Source organism: Pongo pygmaeus, chromosome 5, assembly GCF_028885625.2.
Source record: "Pongo pygmaeus isolate AG05252 chromosome 5, NHGRI_mPonPyg2-v2.0_pri, whole genome shotgun sequence".
NCBI classification, from domain to species: Eukaryota; Metazoa; Chordata; class Mammalia; order Primates; family Hominidae; genus Pongo; species Pongo pygmaeus.
The window spans coordinates 167672713-167697365 of NC_072378.2; the positions used below are offsets into that span (position 1 = coordinate 167672713).

General features: G+C 49.4%; 2 protein-coding genes across 3 annotated transcripts in view; both read right to left on the bottom strand.

Annotated features, from left to right (window-relative positions):
* RNASET2 (ribonuclease T2) overlaps window positions 1–24653 on the bottom strand; it is a 73065-nt gene that overhangs the window by 11859 nt on the left and 36553 nt on the right. The window contains exons 1-5 of one of the 2 annotated variants that reach the window (XM_054490546.2): window positions 17867–18870; window positions 14452–14512; window positions 9838–9893; window positions 7972–8029; window positions 3843–3913 (exon numbers count right to left, since the gene is read on the bottom strand). In XM_054490546.2, the coding sequence (XP_054346521.2) occupies window positions 3843–3913; window positions 7972–8029; window positions 9838–9893; window positions 14452–14512; window positions 17867–17952 (332 nt within the window). In that variant the 5' untranslated portion in view covers window positions 17953–18870. Of the gene's footprint in view, window positions 1–3842; window positions 3914–7971; window positions 8030–9837; window positions 9894–14451; window positions 14513–17866; window positions 18871–24653 lie in introns of those variants that run through there. The other variant, XM_054490547.2, reaches the window with a different exon arrangement.
* On the bottom strand, window positions 6473–7951 carry LOC129038037 (putative uncharacterized protein encoded by LINC00596). The gene is given in 2 exon segments (XM_063666832.1): window positions 6473–7131; window positions 7133–7951. Coding segments are annotated over 2 exon segments (507 nt in total). The 5' UTR covers window positions 7250–7951; the 3' UTR covers window positions 6473–6741.

Below are 24653 nucleotides of genomic sequence, written 5' to 3' on the forward strand. Positions count from 1 at the left end.
GACTCACCCACCAAGCGCAGATGCAGCCAGGAGCGGATGTCCCTGGCTCACCCACCCACTGTCACCCGGCCCGCTCGGCCACAACAGGCAGCCAGTCCTCGGGGCTGGTTATGCCCAAAGACACATTCCATAGCACTGCTGTGACACCTTCCCCTGCCCAAGGAGCAGAGGTGGAGAAGCCAGAGGCCAACCCCCACGGAGTTAGTCAGGTGACTTGAGTGATAGGCACAGGACTGGGTGACACAGCCCAGACAGGAGCTCCTCCCTAGCTGATATTTTATATTTAGGAGCACTCAAAAATATAAATATTAATTTGTGTATGAGATTTATCTTTTTCATTTAGAACCAGTTTTTTTAAGTGTGTAATTCAACTATCAACCTGAAAAGTTAAAGTAAGTCATCTTGCCTTTATCGGAGCACAAAAATAAATGCATACTTTGCCCATACTGTTTTGATTAAATGCTCAAGACCCAGCTCACTGAAGGCCTTTACATGTTTACTGATTTATTTTAAGCCATTTGGTTAAAATCTGACAGACTCTATCATGGAACATTGTAACAACTGGAAAAATTCTCTTTCACTTAACTCAGTTACCATAAACTCATCATCTGAAGTACACTGTGAAGTGACATAATTTTTTTTCCTATCTTCTTCCATTTCAACTTATCATGGCCATTATTTTGTAGTAATTTTCTAGAACACAGGCTGTGCAGAACAGGTGACTGAGACCTGAAACATTCACCACCCGAATTTTCATTAAGAGCGGTTCTCTGTACTCGGGGTGATTCAACGCACAGATTGAGGGTCCATGAACCCTAAGGCCACTTCACTGCCACACCGATGAACCAGGAAGAGGGACATCACTTCCATTTCATTTTGTTTTCAAAAGCTTTCTTCTAAACTTAACTTTTAATTTTCCTGAAAATTAATCTTCCTACCTAAAATTTGATGGGTTGTAATCTGAATTATAAATTGCAATATTGAAGTGGGATAGAGAAAATAATTACCTTCAGTTAATATAATGTTAATACAAGGAATTCAACGTTATGTTCTTTAAAAAGCCATGATTTTAAAAGCTATCTTGAATTCAACATGGCATTTATGTCCTAGGCTTAGCTTCTGCTGAACTTAAAGGTGCTTCACTATGACTGAGGTCTCAGACTCACATGCTAAGTCTCTCTTTCTCTCCTCCCTAAGTCATAGGCATGAGATCATCATCTTAGAAGACAGCTTTTTTTTTTTTTTTGAGATGGAATCTTGCTCTGTCGCCCGGACTAGAGTATAGTGGCACAATCTCGGCTCACTGCAACCTCCAACCCCTGAATTCAATTGATTCTCCTGCCTCAGCCTCCCAAGTAGCTGGGATTACAAGCGTACGCCACCATGCCCAGCTAATTTTTGTGTTTTTAGTAGAGATGGCATTTTGCCGTGTTGGCCAGGCTGGTCTCGAACTCCTGACCTCAAGTGATCCACCTGCCTTGGCCTTCCAAAGTGCTGGGATTACAGGTGTAAACCACTGTGCCTGGTCTCTTTTTTCTTAATGTATTTCAAGACAGGACCACAATTTCCTTAAGAAATATTCTCTCCTGTCTGATATGGACTAATTCTTAGATATGCAAGCATTTGACTTTGTTGAGCCTCAGAAGAGAAAATTTGTATCTTTCTTTTATTTTTTTTTTTTTTGAGACAGGGTCTCACGCTGTCACCCAGGCTGGTTATCACCCCAGCTGATCACAGCCCATTGCAACCTTGATCTCCTGGGACCACAAACGCACAATACCACATCTTCCTGACTTTTTAAATTTTTGGTAGAGACGGCATTTTGTCCTGTTACCAGGCTGGTCTCAAACTCCTGGGCTCAAGCAATCTACCCGCCTCAGCCTCCCAAAGTGCTAGGATTACAAGCATGAGCCATTGTGACTGGCTGAGAAAAGTTTTAAAGCAAAGTAATAAATACCAAATAAGTTAGAAAACAGGCTTATAAGGTAAATTCCACTTGTTTCATTTGTTTATACACTGGAGAAAGGCACCAAAAATGCCATAACAGAATCATATCTCATAAAAGGTTGTTCAAACTGCTCAGCCCCAGAAGACAGATTCTGTTATCTTGCTTCCCACAGAGTTTCCACTTCAAGCACTTCATCACGCTCCCCACACCTGCTCAGACAGTAATCAAGCAATTCATCACACTCCCCACACCTGCTCAGACAGTAATCAAGCACTTCATCACTCTCCCCACACCTGCTTAGACAGTAATCAAGCAATTCGTCACTCTCCCCACACCTGCTCAGACAGTAATCAAGCACTACATCACACTCCCCACACCTGCTCAGACAGTAATCAAGCACTACATCACGCTCCCCACACCTGCTCAGACAGTAATCAAGCACTACATCACACTTCCCACACCTGCTCAGACAGTAATCAAGCACTTCATCACACTCCCCACACCTGCTCAGACAGTAATCAAGCACTACATCACACTCCCCACACCTGCTCAGACAGTAATCAAGCAATTCATCACTCTCCCCACACCTGCTCAGACAGTAATCAAGCACTACATCACACTCCCCACACCTGCTCAGACAGTAATCAAGCACTTCATCACGTTCCCTCACACCTGCTCAGACAGTAATCAAGCACTTCCTCACGTTCCCCCACACCTGCTCAGACAGTAATCAAGCACTTCATCACACTCCCCACACCTGCTCAGACAGTAATCAAGCACTACATCACACTCCCCACACCTGCTCAGACAGTAATCAAGCACTTCCTCACGCTCCCCACAACTGCTCAGACAGTAATCAAGCACTTCATCATGTTCCCCACACCTGCTCAGACAGTAATCAAGCACTACATCACGCTCCCCACACCCGCTCAGACAGTAATCAAGCACTTCATCACGCTCCCCACACCTGCTCAGACAGTAATCAAGCACTTCGTCACACTCCCCACACCTGCTCAGACAGTAATCAAGCACTTCATCACGCTCCCCACAACTGCTCAGACAGTAATCAAGCAATTCATCACTCTCCCCACACCTGCTCAGACAGTAATCAAGCACTTCATCACGTTCCCCACACCTGCTCAGACAGTAATCAAGCACTTCGTCACACTCCCCACACCTGCTCAGACAGTAATCAAGCACTACATCACGCTCCCCACACCTGCTCAGACAGTAATCAAGCAATTCATCACTCTCCCCACACCTGCTCAGACAGTAATCAAGCACTACATCACATTCCCCACACCTGCTCAGACAGTAATCAAGCACTACATCACACTCCCCACACCTGCTCAGACAGTAATCAAGCACTACATCACGCTCCCCACACCTGCTCAGACAGTAATCAAGCACTACATCACACTCCCCACACCTGCTCAGACAGTAATCAAGCAATTCATCACTCTCCCCACACCTGCTCAGACAGTAATCAAGCAATTCATCACTCTCCCCACACCTGCTCAGACAGTAATCAAGCACTACATCACACTCCCTACACCTGCTCAGACAGTAATCAAGCACTACATCACACTCCCCACACCTGCTCAGACAGTAATCAAGCACTTCGTCACGCTCCCCACACCTGCTCAGACAGTAATCAAGCAGTTCATCACACTCCCCACACCTGCTCAGACAGTAATCAAGCACTACATCACACTCCCCACACCTGCTCAGACAGTAATCAAGCACTACATCACACTCCCCACACCTGCTCAGACAGTAATCAAGCACTTCATCACGCTCCCCACACCTGCTCAGACAGTAATCAAGCACTTCGTGATGCTCCTCACACCTGCTCAGACCGTAATCAAGACAGCAATCAGAGGCTGGGACTTACCAGAAGCGGCTGCGATTGGGAAATGAGTGAATTACGTCAGGCCAGTATGCCTTCATTTCTGGCAAAAGATCCTATGCATTAAAAAATAAAATAAAATAAGTCTACGCAGGATCTTAATAATAAACTCAAAACCTAGAAGGTAAATTTGATAAACTGACACCAAAGAATTGAGCTCTGCTAATTAACAATACTTTGGTGAATAAAATAATCCTATACTTATTTTGTAGGAAGTGTTTGTTAAGATATATCTACAAGTGCAATTTGAGTAATCACAAAACTGCACATGAAAATACAAGCTCTTATAGGTGAAGGGATAAAGTGTACACCCAAACAATTGAATATTTTCAGCAACAAAAAGCAATGAGCTGTCAAGCCATGAAAAGACACTGGAGGAACTACAAACATATATTGCTAAGTGAAAGAAGCCAATCTGCAGAGGCTACATACTGTATGATTCCAATGATGTGACAATTTGGAAAAGGTAGTCTTAAGAGACAGGAATGAGATTCACAGTTGCTGGGGGTTCAAGGGGAGGAAGAAGGGGAGGTATGGCTCTGGGGGTTTAGGGCCAGGAGCTGCTCCAGACCACACTGGGTGGGACTTGCTCTCCTGCATTTGTCCAAAGCCACACAACTGCACAACACAGGAGTAAACCCTAATGTTAATGCTAAACTTTATTTAATAATAAAGTATCAGTATCAGTTCATTAATTGTAACAAATGTAACACACTATAGAAGATGTTAACGACTGGGAGATTTGAGGCGGAAGCGAGTGAACTGTCTGTAATCTCCATCCAATTTTTCTGTAAACCTAAAACTGTTCTAAAAACAACATTGGCGGGGCACGGTGGCTCACGCCTGTAATCCCAGCACTTTTGGAGGCTGACGCGGGCGGATCACGAGGTCAGGAGATCGAGACCATCCTGGCCAACCTGGTGAAACCCTGTCTCTACTAAAAATGCAAAAATTAGCTGGGCGCGGTGCCACATGCCTGTAATCCCAGCTACTCGGGAGGCTGAGGCAGGAGAATCACTGGAACCAGGGAGTCGGAGGTTGCAGTGAGCCAAGATTGTGCCACTGCACTCCAGCCTGGTGACAGAGTGAGACTCCATCTTAAAAAAAACAACAAAAAGAAAACCATCAATTAAAACAAACAAACAAACAAAGGACAAGCTCTCCGTTTCCCAGAGAAGAGCCTGTGTGAGCTGGGCAGCCTGGGCACCGGTCACGCTAAATCCAACAGAACTGGAGTTTACTTTTCAATTTCTACACACCCTCTACACCAAAAAAACCCAAAAAGGTCAGTAAAAAGGTGCTTAACAAACTTCGGATAACTTCACTTTCCTTCCCTTTCTCCTGTTTTCCAGCACCCTATATGAGGGTCCTTTTCTCACCTCATTTGTAACTCAGCCCCACCCCACAGCCCCTGCCTGTGTGGGCACAGCTCTGTCCCCCTCCTCTTCCCCTCCAGCCCCCCATCCCACCTCTCCTGCCCCACCATGCTGGCTTCAGCCCCATCAGCTCTCCGAGATGACCTAGGGCATGATATGATTGAGTGTGCAAACTGGGCTACTTCCGTTTGGGACAATGCAAAGTTGTTCCTACTGCTACACAACAAGGAAGCCAGGACTACTCTGAGGAGCAGCGGCTCACACCACCACAGACCCATGACCCACCCACGCCCCCACCCAAAAAGCATTTCAGCTTTCCTGTCCTGGATGTCCTGGGGATATGCAGTCCCATGGTGCCTCTTCTCAAATCTCTCCACTCCTGGGTTTCCGCCTTTCCCAGCAGGCACACATGCCCCTTTTCCCCTGGCTGTTAACACGGGGCTCCACCAGCACTGTCCCCTCCGCCCACCAGGCCCACACCTGTCAGCGCTGTCCCCTTAGCCCGCCCACATCCGTCAGCCCTGCCCCCTCACCCACCCACGTCCACACCTGTCAGCCCGGCTCCCTCACCCACCTACGTCCACACCTATCAGCCCTGCTCCCTCACCCACCCACGTCCTCACCTGTCAGCCCTGCCCCCTCACCCACCCACGTCCACACCTGTCAGCCCTGCCCCCTCACCCACCCACACCCACACCTGTCAGCCCTGCCCCCTCACCCACCCACATCCACACCTATCAGCCCAGCCCCCTCACCCACCCACGTCCACACCTATCAGCCCAGCCCCCTCACCCATCCACGTCCACACTTATCAGCCCAGCCCCCTCACCCACCCACATCCACACCTATCAGCCCAGCCCCCTCACCCATCCACGTCCACACCTGTCAGCCCTGCCCCCTCACCCACCCACATCCACACCTATCAGCCCAGCCCCCTCACCCACCCACGTCCACACCTATCAGCCCAGCCCCCTCACTCACCCACATCCACACCTGTCGGCCCGGGCCCCTCACCCACCCACATCCACACCTGTCGGCCCGGCCCCCTCACCCACCCACATCCACACCTGTCGGCCCGGCCCCCTCACCCATCCACGTCCACACCTGTCAGCCCTGCCCCCTCACCCACCCACGTCCACACCTGTCAGCCCGGCTCCCTCACCCACCCACGTCCACACCTGTCAGCCCGGCTCCCTCACCCACCCACACCCACACCTGTCAGCCCTGCCCCCTCACCCATCCATGTCCACAGACCCATGTCCATCCCCATACCTGTCATTTTGATTCACCATCCTCATGCTAACTATGCCTAAAGCCACCTTTCCTCTGACCCTGAAGATCCTCTATGACACCACCGGGAGGTCTCAAGGGCACTTCAAACTCAACGTATTCTGAAGTGGCCTCTTCATCACGCCTCCCCAGAGCCCATTCCCTCAGTGAGTCCTGGAGGAGAGGAGGAGAGTCTGTGGGAGGAGCTAGAGACAGCACCAGGCTCTGGGGTGTCCCTTCTAAGACTCATGGCAGTCCCCAGCCTCTTGGCTCATCCCACTGAAGGTCTTTATGGGGAGGAAAAAGAAAACAATTCCATTAGAACTTGTGGGCTGGGCGCAGTGGCTCACGCCTGTAATCTCAGCACTTTGGGAGGCTGAGGCAGGTGGATCACCTGAGGTCGGGAGTTCGAGACCAGTCTGACTAACTTGGGGAAACCCCGTGTCTACTAAAAATACAAAATTAGCCAGGCATGGTGGCGCATGCCTGTAATCCCAGCTACTCAGGAGGCTGAGGCAGGAGAATTGCTTGAACTCGGGAGGTGGAGGTTGCAGTGAGCCAAGATTGTACCATTGCACTCCAGCCTGGGCAACAAGAGCAAAACTCTGTCTCAAAAAAAAAAAAAAAAAAGAAAAAGAAAGAAAAGAAAAAAAGAACTTGTGATGGATTTGCAACTAATGACCTTGGGAAATGTACCATTCCTAGGAAGGACGCACGACTCCGCAAACCTTCAATTCTACTGCACATTTTAAAGAAGGCCCCAGTTACCACCCCCTCCCTGGGGTCCAGGACCAGTTACCCTGGTATATACTGGTTACACACAAGAACTGTTGGCACCCCTAAGGAAAGATGAGGGCGTGTGTGTGAGTGAAGACTCCGTATGACATATAAGGTATGGGTATCTCAAAGGAACACCTCTGCTAGTATCTCTAATAAATTCCCGCCCTGTGAGTTTTCTTTAATCAAGCTCTTGTACTGGAAAGGCCCAGCATGTCCACGCTGCTCAGAAACCCATCCACCAGATAGGACAGCCCCAGGCCTGTGCTCTCTGAGCCTCAGCTGTCTGGAGATGCCTGGCAATATAGCACACCGACCAGATTCCCATGGTGCTCATCTGACCCAGGAGTCCTGGGGCCTGGGACGAGGCGGGGCTGGCGGGCGAGCGTCAGGATCCGCACAGGGCTGGCATGGGGGAGCGTCAGGGCTTGCTCCTGTCGGAACCCCTCGCTCAGGCCCCTCAGGCAGTGGCTTGGGCACAGGGCAGGGGAGGGGAGGAGAGGGAAAAGGTCAGTTGGTGTAATTTGTGGGATTGAGATAACAATACTTACTAAAACAGCAGCAAGGGCTCAATCCTGGTGAATACATTCATGACCCCTTAATTTTAAAGATGACTTTGAAGGTACACTTGTGAAGAAAAGAGTTAATCTAGGTCAACACTCTGCAGTAGAAATATAATTAAAAGTCAATACCTTAATCTCTTCTAAATTGAAGGGCCAAGATCTATTACATCCTTCACTTTTATCGGGCCTGAAAATTCAAATTTAAAAAAGAAAATAAGAAGTATTAGTCTTGGTTGGGGTGGCTTCTACGTGAACTTAGAAAACACTTTCATTAAAGTCTGCAAAGAATAAAAAATGAAATTCTAATTGGGAATTCCTTATCCCATGCAGGATGCTTAAGAAAGAAGACGCAGGTAAGAGTAGTCAGAGTTCAAATTTCTTTAGAAGAGAAAAGAAATTGTGTTAAAGCGTCCAGGAGTAATGCAGACAGGCCGCTGCTTAGTAAAGGAAGCGCAATGGATGGCCTAGTAGTACCGAGGAGCGGGGACTCTGGGGTCACCCCCGGCTGGGTTGACAGCAACCTCTGCTGCTCCCTAGCACCGGGACCTAAGTAAGCTGACCCCCGGCCAATCTCTGCGCCACAGATCCAGCATGAGAACAGCGAGAGTCTGTTCCTTTCAATGGTGAGGAGGACTCCAGGAGATGACAGATAAAACATGTCAGAAAGTACCTGGCATATGGCAGAAGATCAGCTAGTAGCATTTTCATTTCATTTTCAGTAGCAAACGCACTTACGCTGTCTAGAACTTTAACTCCATCCTCACACATCTAATTCTGGACTTATCAACTCTGACTCTTGAGTGCTGCTTACTCCGCAAGGTCACCAACTTCCTAAGACCCCGACCCCTCAGAGCCCCAAAGAGGCCAGGGAGGAGAGTGTCTTCAGCGTCAACAGCTGGACCAGCATGTGAAACCCGCCTGATTCCATCCACTGGACCGGACAGCATTGCAAAGCTTCATTCCAGCCTCAGAAACGAAACGGCCATGATGAGCAGAGGCACAATCAGAGCATTTGCTAACAGCAGGGGAGAGGACACCATGCAAGGTCTAGGAAAGCCAGGAGCTCCAGAGACAGGAGGTCAAGGTTATCTGACCAGACAGAGAAGAAAGTGAAACCCGAAGCCAAGTACCTACATCCCAGTTTAACTTGTTTTCCACCAATCCCTTGTCCTAAGGAGCCAGGAGGCACCAATTAAGCTAAAAGGGCCCTTTTCAATCCCGGCATCGAGGCAGTGGGACAAAACCGGTCCTTCAGATGGGGCGATTGATGTGCACAGTTCAACGTCACAAGTATGTCCATGTTAAATAGAAAAGGATTTACTAAACAAAAGGCAGACAAAACCAGAATAATAAATGAGTGTCTCTGAAATGTGTACAAGAGAGATACGCACATTTATGTATTTTCATGTAGTTATTTATAATAAATCCCAAGAAAAGAACAAAATGAGAAAATTAAAATGTAGTGACCCTAACATGTACTGAGAATCTGTAAACACTATTTTAAAAAGTGTTATTGGCTGGGTGCAGTGGCTCACACCTGTAATCCCAGCACTTTGGGAGGCCAAGGCGAATGGATCACCTGAGGTCAGGAGTTCGAGATCAGCCTGACAAACATGGTGAAATCCTGTCTCTACTAAAAATACAAAAAATAGCCGGGTGTGGTGGGGCATGCCTGTAATTCCAGCTACTTGGGAGGCTGGAGCAGGAGAATCACTTGAACCTGGGAGGTGGAGGTTGTAGTGAGCCAAGATCGTGCCACTGCACTCCAGCCTGGGCAACAGAGTAAGACTGTCTCAGAAAAAAAAAAAAAGTGTTATTGTTCTATGAAGACAGAATTACAGAACGAGAGAATCAGGGTTCTGCTAGAAAGAACCTGGTCTATTGGATAAACTCCTAAAAATAAAAAACAAGAATAAATATTAAGACTACATTCAAGCTAGGGTTCCCAGTCAGCGAGCCTCTTCTGCCTAAGATTTAATTGTGTGAGACACTTGCCATAGTCCATGTATTGTCCAGTAATCCGGAGGGTCTCTACAGTCGTTTTGAATTTTCTACGAAGAAAATATAACAAGAAAATGATTGGCTCTTTATTTATTAAAATACACTTAGAAACCCTATTAAAATACATTTAGCAACTAGTTGCAACATATGCCAACGAGATACAGGTACTGTGCTAATAACACAAGCTAAAACCAGTGCTAGTTCATAATAAATTGCTTACAACAATACATCCATGAGGAAGCTACACTAGGGCTGGATGTTCTAAGCCAAACCTCAAACAACTGACTTAACAGAAACAGCCATTTTTGTTAAGCCATTCCTCAAATATTTGACTTAACAGAAACAGGTGTTTTTATGGGCCAGGCGCAGTGACTCACGCCTGTAATCCCAGCACTTTGGGAGGCCAAGGTGGGTAGATCACCTGAGGTCAGGAGTTCCAGACCAGCCTGGCCAACCTGTGAAACCCTGTCTCTACTAAAAATACAAAAATTAGCTGAGCGTGGTGGCACCCGCCTGTAGTCCCAGCTACTTGGGAGGCTGAGGCAGCAGAATCGCTTGAACCCGGAAGACGGAGCTTGCAGTGAGCCGAGATCGTGCCACTGCACTCCAGCCTGGCAACAGAGCAAGACTCTATCTCAAAAAAAAAAAAAAAAAAAAAAAAAAAGCCGTTTTTGTTAAGCCAATCTGATGGAAACACTCTCATTTGCCCAGAGATAATTTGCTTAACATATACCCGAAAATACATGTTTAAGGACAAAAGGCTGACAGTACCCTACTAAACTAAAGCTTGTTCAGGTACCAAGTCTAAATAGATTAGTGAAATAATAAGTATCAAAAAATTTGGAGCCAGAAAAATAAAAAGGTAAGAATAGGAGTATATCCTTAATCACCATCATATAGATAAAGTAATAGAGAAAAAAAAAGTCAGCATTTTTTAAGGACCTTCAAATTGTTTAGCCAAAATGGAGTTTTTCCAAAATAGTCATCCAGAAATATATGTGGGCTATGGGAGCGGATGAAGCACGGGGCATGCCTGGCCCAACACAGTGGGGGCAGCAAAGGAAAGCGCAAGTCTGAGCCCAGAGGACCCGCCCGGGCACCAGGGTCCATCCCGCCCAGCGCTTTCCCCGAATTTGCCTTTTGTGGGAGGCAGCTTCAGCTCACAGTTGATCTGGAAAGGAGGGGGAGTCTGGGTCAGCTGAGAGGTGTCAGCTACTGAACACCTGAGCAGCAAAACGCCTGGAAACATAGCAATCTCTAGTATTAGAAATGAGCTAGACTGGGCCAGGCGCAATGGCTCAGGCCTATAATCCCAGCACTTTAAAAGGCCGAGGCGGGTGGATCACTTGAGGTCAGGATTTCAAGACCAGCCTGGCTAACATGGTGAAACCCCGTCTCTACTAAAAATACAAAAATTAGCCAGGCGTGGCGGTGGGCTCCTATAGTTCCAGCTCCTCAGGAGGCTGACGCAGGAGAATAGCTTGAACCCGGGAGGTGGCGGTTGCAGTGAGCCAAGATCGCGCCACTGCACTCCAGCCTGGGTGATAGAGCAAGACTCCATCTCAAAAAAAAAAAAAGAAAGAAATGATCAAGGGCATAATCTGAGCCAGATAAGCGAAACTGCATTTTCATTTGTCAACAGAAAAATCAGTTGAGGAAGAAGAACAGAAAGTCCTTACTGCTCAGTGCTAGAGAAAGAGGGTCAGAGGCCAAAACCTGTAACTTCACCTCTGCCACTCAACTCTATCCCTCAGGGAACCTAGTTCAAAGCCAGAAGCTGGTCTCCTTTCCTGGAGGCAATGCGGAGAGCAAAGCCTGCACCTTTCCTGGAGGCAATGCGGAGAGCAAAGCCTGCACCACACGGGGCTCTGAGGGCTCTGCACAGCACTCAGTTCCCAGGCCTGCCTGCGTGGAGCTGTGGGAAAATCCAGGACACTGGGAACCCGACAGGCAAACTGAGCACCTTTGACACAACCATCTCATCAGAGGGGGCACCAGGGACAGCCCTCACTGCCTAGGAGGACACCTGGGCTGAAACAGAACCCCTCACCATGGCTGCCCAGTAGGAAATACACTCCTTAACAAGGACATTTTGCTACAGATTTTTTTTAAAATCTTGTTTCTGAAGCCTCAAGGCAAAGATGTGCCTCCACGCATATTTACATTCAGTGTGCAGGGACACACTCACATTTTGTCATGTAAATGCCTCCCTGAATGCAGAGGAGCCTGGTCTCAGGCCCTGGAGGCAGATCCTTCAGTGTGGGTCAAAGACAGCGCTTAAGTTCCAGCTCCTCCTCCACGGTCCTTCCTTCTTCCTTTCATAGGAACCAAGGACTCCAGCAATCCCTCACTATCTCAGAATGCCAGCTACACTCCCAACAATTGAAAGTTGGTGCCAGGCAGCTTCCGGCTCCTCCTGTCCACTGCCCCTAACCCAAGGCAAGGAAACAGCACCAGGAGCGCAACATTAAGTCTGCAAAACTGAAAACGGGGCAATCTCGTGTATAGAAATGAGCAAGAGCATAATTTGAGCCAGATAAGCAAAATTTCATTTTCATTTGTCATCAGAAAAATCAGTGAGGAAGTAGAAGAGAAAGTCATTACCACTCAGTGCTAGAGGCAAAACATAAAGCCTGTGTGCTCCTTACAGAATGTGGAGCTAGCTCAGCAACACGATCAAACACTTCAGAAGTGTGCGGTGCACACCAGGGTCAGCTTGATACACTGAGCAGGGTACGCCCTGAGGGGCAGATCCAGGCAGCGTCCTGGCTCTGGGTGCTCCAATGAGAAGGGCCTGGACACTGACGCCCTGAAGGGATGTGGGGCATGGAGCAAAACACAGCCAGATGATGAGGGGCCAGCCTGGAGGGCCGCGGGTGCCATGGGTGCCAAGCACAGCAAAGGAGGCAGGGAAGCTCTTGGTTCCTCTTCACTCACAGGACATGTTAATAAAATGTCCAGTAATGTCCAATACATGGAGGGATGTAGGGACCAGCCCTACAGGGACTGTGGGTTTTTCTCCTCATGTGCAGAGATGAGAGATCGTCAAAATAAAGACACAAGACAAAGAGATAGAAGAAAAGACAGCTGGGCCCAGAGGACCACTACCACCAAGACGTGGAGACCAGTAGTGACCCCGAATGTCTGGCTGCATTGTTATTTATTGGATACAAGGCAAAAGGGGCAGGGTAAGGAGTGTGAGTCATCTCCAATGATTGATAAGGTCATCTGAGTCACGTATCCACCAGACAGGGGGTCCTTCCCTGTATGGCAGCCGAGGCGGAGACAGAGAGAGGCCAGCTTACGCCATTATTTCTTCTATGCATTTCAAAGACTTTTAGTACTTTCACTAATTCTGCTACTGCTGTCTAGAAGGCAGAGCTAGGTGTACTGGTGGAACATGAAAGTGAAACAGGAGTGTGACCGCTGAAGCACAGCATCACGGGGAGATGGTTAGGCCTCCAGATGGCTGTGGGCAGGCCTGACTAATATCAGGACTATCCACAAGAGGTGGTGAAGCAGAGTCTGCTCTAACTCCCCTGGGGAAAGGGAGACTCCCTTTCCCAGTCTGCTAAGTAACGGATGCCTTCCCTAGGCACTGAAGCTACCACTAGACCGAGGTCAGCTAAGTAATGGTTGCCTTCCCAGGCACTGGCGTTACCACTAGACCAAGGAGCCCTCCAGTGGCCCTGTCCAGGCGTGACACAGGGCTCACACTTGTCTTCTGGTCAACCGTGCACCTTCAGCTCCTATCTCTGTATGGCCTGGTTTTTCCTAGGTTATAATTGTAGAGCGAGGATTATTATAATATTGGAATAAAGAGCAATGCTACAAACTGATGATTAATAATATTCATATATCATCATATCTGTAATGTATTTCTAGTATAACTGTTCTTATTTTATATATTTTCTTTATTATACTGGAACAGCTTATGCCCTCGGTCTCTTGCCTTGGCACCTGGGTGGCTTGCCGCCCACAGAGGGAAGAGACAAACTAAGGCTTGCTGTGGGTTGAACCGTGTCCTCCCAAAAGATATATCCCTGTCCTAACCCCTCCTCCCATCTGTGAACACGACCCTACATGGACACAGGGTCTTTGCAGATGTCATCAAGAAGAGGTGATACCAGATTAGGGTGGGCCCTAAATCCAATTACTGGTGTCCTCATCAGAAGAGACAGAGAGACACAAAGTGGAGAACACACCGTGAGGGAGAAGGCAGAGACTGGGGTGATGGGTCAGCCCAGGAACGCAGAGGACCATGGGTCCTTACTAGAAGCAAGCAGAGAAACGGAACAAACTCTCTCAGAGCCCTCCAGGAGGAACCAACCCTTCTGACCCCTAGGTTAAAACTTCCCCTTCCAGAATCATGAGAATAAATTCCTGAGGCTCTCAGCCACCCAGCTTGTGGCACTTTGTTACAGCAGCCCTGTGAAGCTCACACACAGCCCTTCTGGGGGCAGTCTCTGCAGGAGACACTGCCCACCCGCCAGAGCAATGCCCACCTCCTGCACCAGCAGCGTGGGTGCCCTGGACGGGCACGTGCACATAAACCCCTCTTCACAGGGCTCCCCAGGCCCCAGGGCCCGTCAAGGCAGAAACACTCACCTCGCATACTGTCTCAGGCCAGTGCTGAACCATAATTAGTTTTTTCCACTCATGGTTGTCACTGTTAAAACACAAGAAACTTGTTTTTCAAGAACTTTTTTTAAAGTTACAGAAAAAATTCATCCACCCATCCATCCCTTCAATCATTCATTCAGCACTGAGTGCCTGTGGGATGAGGAACACTGCCTGCCCTGCTGCTGCACACACTCCTGTGAGGAAGGTGGTAAACCCCTACACTAAGAAGGCACATGTGGTGGCGTCCAATGCTGAGTGGCAGAGAACATGAATAGGATAAGGGGAGGAGGGGAGAGGAGGGGAAGTGGAGGCAGGGCAAGCTAGGAGTGCAGCCAGGGAGGGCCTCACTGAAGGGAAGCCACTGAGCCACGAAGCACCTTTCTCCTAAGGATGCTCAAGAGAAACGCAGACCCACGATCCCTCCCCTGCATTCATGAAACCCATAAAAGCCTGAAACCTGGTAGTTTTTTGTAATTCATTTGGCAACAAAACATAACCTGAACTAGCATAACGCTATTTATCGTCACTACCCCAACTCAGTTTTTAGACTTCACTTGCTCCTCTGCAGAATTTGTGTCATTTGATTTTAGGGTGCTACTTCAGATGCCACCAGGACTGTTAACTTGAACACGGTATGTGCACCACATCATGAATGTTATTCAGGACATGGTATGCACGCAGCACTGCATCACACGTGTTACCCAGAACATGGGGCCACACTGGATCACAAACCTGAACACTGTGAAACTCATCTGACTCTAAGACTTCACAGAAGCCACTGTGGAGCTGCAGCTTATTCATGGGAGGAGGCCTCTAGCCAGAACTGCAAGACTTAATGAGACTGAAGTAAAAAGCGCAGCTTGCAAAAAATACACATGGAAAAAGCCAGCAGCAACACAGGAATACAAGTCAAGCAGACACTTCAGGATAAATCAAATTTCAGAAGAGAAGATTCCAAGTAAAAAGATCAAGTTGTCACACATTAGCTTTTGTAAATAATTAAGTCCTGTTGAATTTGTATAGAATTTATAGTTAAGATGGTATGAAAACTTAGTTGTACATTGGAACTAATTATGCAAGCTCTCAGTATAAAAGGAAAAAAGGGTTCAAGCGTGGTGGCTCACACCTATAATCCCAGCACTTTGGGAAGCAGAGGCGGGAGGATTGCTTGAGCTCAGCAGTTCAAGAGCAGCCTGGGCAACATGGTGAAGCCCTGTCTCTACAAAAATCAGCCAGGTGTGGTGGCATGAACCTGTAGTCCCAGCTACTTGGAAGGTGCTGAGGCAAGAGGATAGCTTAAGCCCAGGAGGTGGAAGTTGCAGTGAGCCCAGATCACATCACTGCACTCCAACCTGGGCTACGGAGCCAGACCCTGTCTCAAAAAAACAAACAAACAAACAAAAAGGAGGAGCTGCAGGGTGAGAATTAGAGCTGGTAAAGCATTTTTTACCCTTGGGTGCAAAAACCCTATTTTACATAGACAGAAACTGAGGCTGGAAAGCTTAGCAACACCCAGAAGTGAGACTATCAATATGCTTACAACAAAACTACCAAGACTCAGACGTTTCTAACTAACTCTCCATCTAAAACCAGGGAGAGTGGTGTGACTGCAGGAGACCCCCTCCCACACACGTGCCCTCCTCCCCTATTCATGGAGAAAGTAATGGAGAAGCTAAAGAAAGTCAAAGAAGAAAGAAAAATCACCAAGGTCTCAAACCCAGTTAGAACTTGGGAAAATGCCCGCTGACCTATGAAGCCCTGGTGGTCTGAATCAACCATGTTCTCGCAAATCTTGCCTGCTCAAGTTTGTCCGATTATATCAGCTGCATGAATTATGGGCTGGGGTGGGGGATCCACATATGACAGCCTGTTTTATGCCAACGTTTACTTCCAGCCAGACATCATTCCAAGTACATTCTGTACCTTAACTGATTTCTCCTGAAGCCAACTCTATGAGGCAGACTGTTACTATTTCTACTTTACAGACGAGGAAACTGGAGCGCAGAGAGCTCAAAGGTCCCACACCTGGGTGTGAACTAGCAGTTCCCACTCAGCCAGCACGGGCCAGCACGCCACAGACTTCCCCAGTGAGAGGCTCTGAACCTCATGGCCAATAAATAAGGACATAAATGTAGGTCTTTTTCAGAAAATACACTTTCTGGAACACTGAAATATAATGCTACCTTTTAATGTATATGATTAAAAATATATATCTAAGGTGTTTAAAAAGTAAAACCCTGGCTGTGTGCAGTGGCTCACGCCTGTAATCCCAGCACTTTGGGAGGCCGAGGCGGGCGGATCACCTGAGGTCAGAAGTTCGAGACCAGCCTGGCTATTAAAAATACAAAAATTAGTCAGGCGTGGTGGTGTGCGTCTGTAATCCCACCTACTCAGAGGCTGAGGCAGGAAAATCGCTTGAACCTGGGAGATGGAGGTTGCAGTGAGCTGAGGTCACGCCACTGTACTCCAGCCTGAGTGACAGAGCAAGACTCTGTCTAAAAAAATAAAAATAAATAACAAGTAAAACCCACCTTTTCCACACCTGCTATGTAAGTAAGAAATCCTTCTATTAACCCGATCATTACCCAAATAGAAGGAAACATGGTATTCAAATATTGATATCTTCCACAGAATTAAAGTCGGAATTCTTTGCAGCACCGCCTGTTTACCCCTAATTAATCTGGGCGGCTGCCACACACACACACACACACACACACACACACACACACACACGGAGGGCGAGCCAAGGGAAGGGATTCAGAACAGGATACTCAAAAAGAGGAAGAACAGTCGTTTCACCACCCGCCGCAGTGAAAGCTAAAATTAAGTGTCCCCTCCAGGACTTCGACCTCTGAGAGAACTTCGAGTGCAGGAACAGTGCTCCACCAAGCCTGCCACCTGCTTTGTCGCGTCCTAGGCTGGGAGCCGTCTGTGGGATCAGTTTCCAGTCCAGCTCCAGGCTGGAGCGTACCCAGGACCTCACCCTACCCCCTACTCCTTCCCAGGGGTCACCCCGGGGAGTGTTCAGGGCTCCCCCCCAACCCACTTCTTCCCAGCAGTCACCCCGGAGCGTTACCAGGGCTCCCCCCAACCCACTCCTTCCCAGGGGTCATCCCGGGCGTGCTCAGGACTCCCCTCATCGCACTCCTTCCCAGAGGTCACTTCTGAGTGTGCTAAGGGCTCCCCCCAACCCACTCCCTCCAGGGGTCACCCCGAGGCGTGCTCAGCTTCCCAACTCCTTCCCAGGGGTCACCCCGGGGCGTGCTCGGCTCCCTCCGCCCTCCCCAGTCGCTGCCCGGGGCTCAGCGACCGCCGACCCCGACAGCTGCAGCCTTCACCCCATGGAAAGCTCTAGGACCCGGCTCCCACGCTCCCCACTTTACCTCACAAGGTAACTCACCGCAGGCGCTTGTCTGCACCGCCCAGGCAAAGCAACGCCAGGTAGAGGCAGCCCAGCAGGGCCCCACGCAGGGCTGCAGGGCGCATGGTGCCGACCCGCGGAGAGGACGCTGCCAGCTGCCCCTCCGGCCCCCACTTCCCACCTGCGGCCGGAGGAAGACTTCCGGGAGAAACGCTGTCTCCGAGACCCCGCGCCGCCACGCTCCCTCCGCTGCAGCAGCGGCCACCGGGAGGAGCCCTGGGACGGCCTAAACCAGTGTCTCGCGGGCCCCGCGCCGGGCTCCGGGAATGGCCGCAGCAGCCCTGACGATCCGGGCCCCTCGGAGCTCCCCTTCAGGGTCGTGCACCAAGCGCGCACGTCCCGGGCTCTGCTTCGCGACCCACAGCGACCCCAGCTCCTCCGCGCTGCAGCCACCGTCCGCCCACAACCACGATCAGTTGCCTTCCTCCCAGCCCAGGGCGCCCGGCGGGCCGGCACCGCAGCAGAGAGCCACGCCCCCAGGACGGCACGCCCCCGCCGGTGGACACGCCCCCCAGAACGGCACGTCCCCGCCCGGCGTTCACGCCCCGCCCCGCGGTTGGCTCGGAGAGGCGGAGGCCGGAGCAGCTCCGCGGGCCTTGCGGCCGTGTCAGGCGGCTGTGTTCCTTCGCCACGCAGGCGCCCCGCGCCTTTTCCCGCAGCTCTGCGCCACTCCCCCACTCCCGGGTCCGAACTAACCTGGACCACCCGTGAGGACCGCCCTCGGGGGGACCGCCCGTGTCTGCGCCATCCCCCGCCAGCAAGTGGGCGTGCGGGCCCCAGGGCCACTCTACGCTCCAGGGACAGCCCCCAGCCCAACCCGCGCACCCCGCAGGCCCGCGGTCCGTCCGCGCACGCCGCACCCGCTTTCAAAAACTGCGCCTTGCAAGCTGCCTGGGGAGCTCCTGACTGCAGATGGTGCTTGGCCGCCCAGGCTCCCCGCAGCCTCCCGCCACCTCGGCGCTCCACTGCGCAGCCCGAGGGACGGCTCCAGAATTAGGAGGGGACCTACTCGGGCCACTCCCCTGGAAACCTCTCCAGTCTCCCCGTGCTAGGTGCTGGGAGCACCAACATTCCTAGAAGGGCCTGGCCCTCACCCAGCCCTGGGCCTCACCTGCCCCTCCCCGCGGGCCCCAGGAGCCCGGAAGTCATCTCTGTGGGGGCAGCAAAGAGCCGCCTCGGGGCGCGACCTGGGAAGTCATCTTGTGAGGGATCCCCTCCCAGAGGGACGGGCCACCCCCCACGGATGAAGGGGACTTCATGTCAGCCCCACCTTGGCGTAGCCAGGCCCAGTCCCATAGGCCCGGGCTCCTCCCCCGACACCCTGGCCTTCCCAGCCCTTCAAAGGCACGGGTTTCCCCGCAACCCCCGCCCCGCCCACGGGCTGTGCACCCGGCCTTGTCTCTGCAGATGTTTCTCCTTTCTCCCTTCCCTGTCCGCACACCCACAGCTAGTTAAGGCCATTCCTATTTACACGTCGAGTAAACTGCGCCTTCCTCGGGGTCCTCCGCCACTGGTAACTGTCTAAATAGCAGGTGGGCCTGTAGCCCGCTGTCCCACAGGCCTGGACCTTGCCTGCATGCATTACCATTTTTTGAAACAAAATATTTAAATGATTGATCTGTCTTTCCCTCGACTGCAAGGCGAGGCACGTGTCTATTTTGCCCACCTTGAGTCCCCGCCACTGAGCACAGTGGATGGGGGACAGTCAGTGCTCAATAAAATGCCACCTGTGGAACAAATGGGGAACGGCTGACACCTCCTTAGCTCCTCCAGGACCTCCTACAGGTCATGGTGTTATTCTCGTTCTCCTTTTCCCTAACGACTTATTTGTTTCTTTCCGGCTCCTTTCATTCCTTCTTCTCAAGAATATAGGCACACGCCACAGTTCTTTTTCTCTTTTCTTTTAAGCTAAAAAAATAATGTTCTTAAAAGTACTTCCCAGAATCCTCATTTTCCTTTCAGTCACAGTCCGGTCTGTTTAAACATCCCCTTGTCAAGGAGGGCTGTTGTGACCACTGCCAAATATAAAGCAAATCTGGATTCGGGGAGGAGTGGCGTTATGAGGACCATTATTGCAGGGGCCTGGGGGTCTTTTGTCTCTACTAAAAATACAAAAATTAGCTGGGCGGGGGTGGCACGCGACTGTAATCCCGTAGCAGGAGGAGCCGCAGACAAAACTTCTCAGACACCGAGCTATAGAAGGAAGGGCTTTATTCAGCTGGGAGCATCGGCAAGTTACTGCCTTAAAATCCAAGCTCCCCGAATGCACAATTTCTGTCCCTTCTAAGGGCTCACAACACTAAAGATTTCACATGAAAGCGTCGTGATTGATTTGAGCAAGCAAGGGGTATGTGACGGGCTGCATGCACTGGTGGCCAGAGAGAAACAGAACAGGGCAGGGAGTTTCACAATGTTCTTCTATACAATGTCTGGAATCTATGAATAACATCAGTCTCTAAGTCATGAGTTGATTTTTAACTACTAGGTTTAGGCCAGGCAGGCCCAGGTCCGGTTTTGGGCCTGGCGCGGGGCTGCCTGTCTTTGATTTCACTTCCTTGTTTTTTTCTTAAAACAGGTACTGAGTATAAAACAATATAAAACAACATGAGAGGTCTCTCTCTTCCCTCAATCCCAGCTACTCCGGAGGGTGAGGCAGGAGAATCGCTTGAACCCGGGAGGCAGAGGTTGCAGTGAGCCGAGATCGCGCCACTGCACTCCAGCCTGGGCGACGGAGTGAGACTCCGTCAACAACAACAACAACAAAAAAACAAAGAATGAAAGAAAGAAGAAAGAAAGAGAGAGAAAGAACGAACTGGGAATGGAGAAGTGGGATGAGAACCTGCCTTCATAGGACATTAGATCAGAGAAGGTTGACCCCGTGGCCAGCCTGTTCTCAGGGGGGACTGACTCAGGCCAAGATGAGGCCAAAGGTCCTCAGCCTTGGGGCAAGAGAGGAGCCTCACCAAGTTTGCTTAACAAGTGTGTTATTCCTATTGATTTGGCTCATCATTGATGAGGCGAAGAATGGGAACTGGAGGATCTGTGTCTGGCTTTGTCCTAGGTAATGGGTAGGGGGTGGAGTGAGGGGAGCATCCGTCACTTTTTTTTTTTTTTTTGGAGACAGCACCCAGCCGCATCACTCTTATCACTCTTATCTATGTTATGTGGGGAAGAAGGGGGTCTCTCGCAGCAAGTCATTTTCCACAACTCACAGAGAGGAGATTTTTATCAGATAAATTCAGCAGTGTCCTACCCAGCCTGAAGGAGCTACCCAGTCATTTCCTGTTGCACTTCCTTGTTTATTTTCGACACAGCTCTCCCCACCCCTGAGAATTCCTGTCACTTCCTCCTGTACTGCCCACTCCTACTTCCCCACCCCCACGTCGGAAGCTAATGAGGAGCTTCAGGCCCCTCACTGGCATGGGCCCCACCAAGACCCCATATCTCATTCCGTATTCACAATTTTACCTTCTTGTTCTTAAAGAAGGACATCCAAATGGAAAAGCTCTCAACCCCCCAAAACTTGGATGTGAACCTGGAGCATCTGTCATCTGTCTTGTTCACTACTTGTCCACCTACCAGGATCCTAAACAGAACCCTATGTGGGAAAGAGGCGGCGGCTGTAAAGGCTGGCTTTGGCTCCGGAAGCTGCCCAGCTTTACAGAAACAGGGCTCCAGCATCAAGCAGGTGGTCAGGGGCCAGAGTGGGAATTACATTGACTCCCACAACGTAGTGTAAAAGGGTACAAACTATGAGGTTTAAAAGATGCTGCTGGCTTGTATAGAAACATGTCCTCAGGAGAGGGGAGGCTGACAGGATGGCAACAGCCATGTCTATGAACAGACATCCTTAAATCCTTGTTAATTCTGAAGAGACCAAGATACTTTCACCACACAACCTCTTTTTGGCTTTAGCCCCAGGTTTCCTGTTTCCATGCCAGCTTTTCCTGGGTTGTGCTACAATAATACACCGCCCCCAAATCTCAGTGTCTCACTTCAACGGAAGTTGATCGTTTGTCATCCATTTGCTCACATTCCATGCTGGCTATGCGTCAGATGCCACTGTGGTCCACGGTCTTTTTCACTCTGGAACCCAGGCTGTAGGAACAGCCCATATCTGGCGCTGGCCATTCCAATGGCAGACCAATGGCACAACTACACAGTTTAGGATTCTCAAGCTCTAAAAAGCTTTGTCACACTTGAAAGAATCTCACCTTAAAAACTCCTTTGCATTCTGAATTACTTATTTGCTGAGAAAGAGAGGCCAGCTGCTGGGTTTTTCCCTGCTCTTTCTCTTCTTTTTCTTTTTCTTTTTTTTTTGAGACAGAGTCTCACTCTGTCAGCCAGCCTGGAGTGCAGTCAGTGGCACAATCTCGGCTCATTGCAACCTCCGTCTCCCAGGCTCAAACAATTCTCCTGCCCTAGCCTCCTGAGTAGCTGGGATTACAGGCGTGTGCCACCACATCCGGCTAATTTTTGTATTTTTAGTAGAGACGGAGTTTGACCATGTCGGTCAGGGTGTCCCAGCACCTCTGGCCTTGCCATGCCAGCCTGGCCACTGTGGTACACATTTTGTGGAACTCTTTTATTCTGAGCTGTGGCCATGACAAAAGGAGGACAGGAGAGAAACAGAAAAGACCAGTCATGTGTTTCTCACAATATAATTTGTTCTTCAAGTGTGACTTAACTGATGGAACCAGAGGGAAAAAACTTTTTGGAACTGGACAGTAAGAATAAATCAGATCAAATAGCATGCTATTATGAAATGTGAAGCAAAGCAACATATTACATTTAATCATGGATGTCAAATTTTCAAAGCATATTTACTCTGAAAAAGGAAAAGAAAAAAAACCCATGAGTTTACACACACACACACACGCACACACATACACACACATACTCATATACACGTGGATATTAGGCTGCTTAGTTGAGCTGTTTTACAATTATTTATCTTAAAAAATAAGCAAGGCATTTTAGACTTCTGAGATTTTACTACATAACTGAGCTGTTTTACTTTAGATAAGCCCTTCTGCCTTACAAATAATAGTTTAATATTACATTAACAATTAATTTTGGCTGGGCTCGGTGGCTCACATTTGTAATCCCAGCACTTTGGGAGGCTGAGGCAGGCTGATCACCTGAGGTCAGGAGGTCAAGACCAGCCCTACCAACATGGTTAAACCCAGTTTCTACTAAAAATAAAAAAAAAAAATTAGCCAGGCATGGTGCCAGGTGCCTGTAATCCCAGCTACTTGGGAGGCTGAGGCAGGAGAATCGCTTAAACCCAGGAGGCGGAGGTTGCAGTGAGCCGAGATGGCGCCACTGCACTCCAGTCTGGGTGACAGAGCAAGACTCCCTCTCAAAACAACAACAACAACAAAAATTTAATAGATATTTAATAAGTATTTTTTTAAAAAAATAATTTCAACTTTTATTTTAAATTTGGGGGTACATGTGCAGGTTTGTTACAGGGGTATACTGCGTGATGCTGAGGTTGGGGGTATGTTCATCCTGTCACCTGGGTAGTGAGCATAGTATCCTATAGTTAGTTTTTCAACTCTTGCTCTGCTCCCTACCTCCCTTCTACAAGTCCCCAGTGTCTACTGTTGCCATCTTGTCATCCATGGGTAACCAGGGTTTAACTCCCACTTAAACGTGGGAGTTTAAGTTTTTTTTTTTTTTTTTTTTGAGACGGAGTCTCGCTCTGTTGCCCAGGCTGGAGTGCAGTGGCGCGATCTCGGCTCACTGCAAGCTCCGCCTTCCGGGTTCACGCCATTCTCCTGCCTCAGCCTCCTGAGTAGCTGGGACTACAGGCACCTGCAACCATGCCCGGCTAATATTTTGTATTTTTAGTAGAGATGGGGTTTCACCGTGTTAGCCAGGATGGTCTCGATCTGACTTCGTGATCCTCCTGCCTCAGCCTCCCAAAGTGCTGGGATTACAGGTGTGAGACACCGTGCCCGGCTGCCTAGCTAATTTTTGTATTTTTAATAGAGATGGGGTTTCACCATATTGGTCAGGCTGGTCTCAAACTCCTGATCTCAGGTGATCCACCTGCCTTGGCCTCCCAAAATGCTGGGATTACAGGCGTGAGCCACCGGGCCCAGCCTAGCTCCCACTTTTAAGTGAGAACATGTGGTATGGTATTTGGTTTTCTGTTCTTGCATTAATTTGCTTAGAATAATCCAGCTGCATCCATGTTGCTGCAAAGGACATGATTTCATTCTTTCATTATGGCTGTGTAGTATTCTTTGGTATATACATACCACGCTTTCTTTATCCGGTCTACTGTGGATGGGCACCTAAGTTGATTCCATGTCTTTGCTATTGTGATTAGTGCTGTGATGAACGTGAGAGTACATGTATCTTTTTGGTAGAATGATTTGTCTTCTTTTGGATAGATAGCCAGTAATGGGCTTTTTTTCTGGGTGAAATGGTAGGGTTTTTTTGTTTGTTTGTTTTGAGATGAAGTCTTGCTCTGTCGCCCAGTCTGGAGTGCAGTGGCACGATCTCAGCTTACTGCATCCTCCACCTCCCAGGTTCAAGCGATTCTCATGCCTCAGACTCCCGAGTAGCTGGGATTTCAGGCACCCGCCACCATGCCCAGCTAATTTTTGTATTTTTTAGTAGAGATGGGGTTTCACCATGTTGGTCAGGCTGGTCTCGAACTCCTGACCTCAGGTGATCCACCCGCCTCAGCCTCCCAAAGTGCTGGGATTACACGCATGAGTCACCGTGCCTGACCATGGTAGTTCTTTTAAAA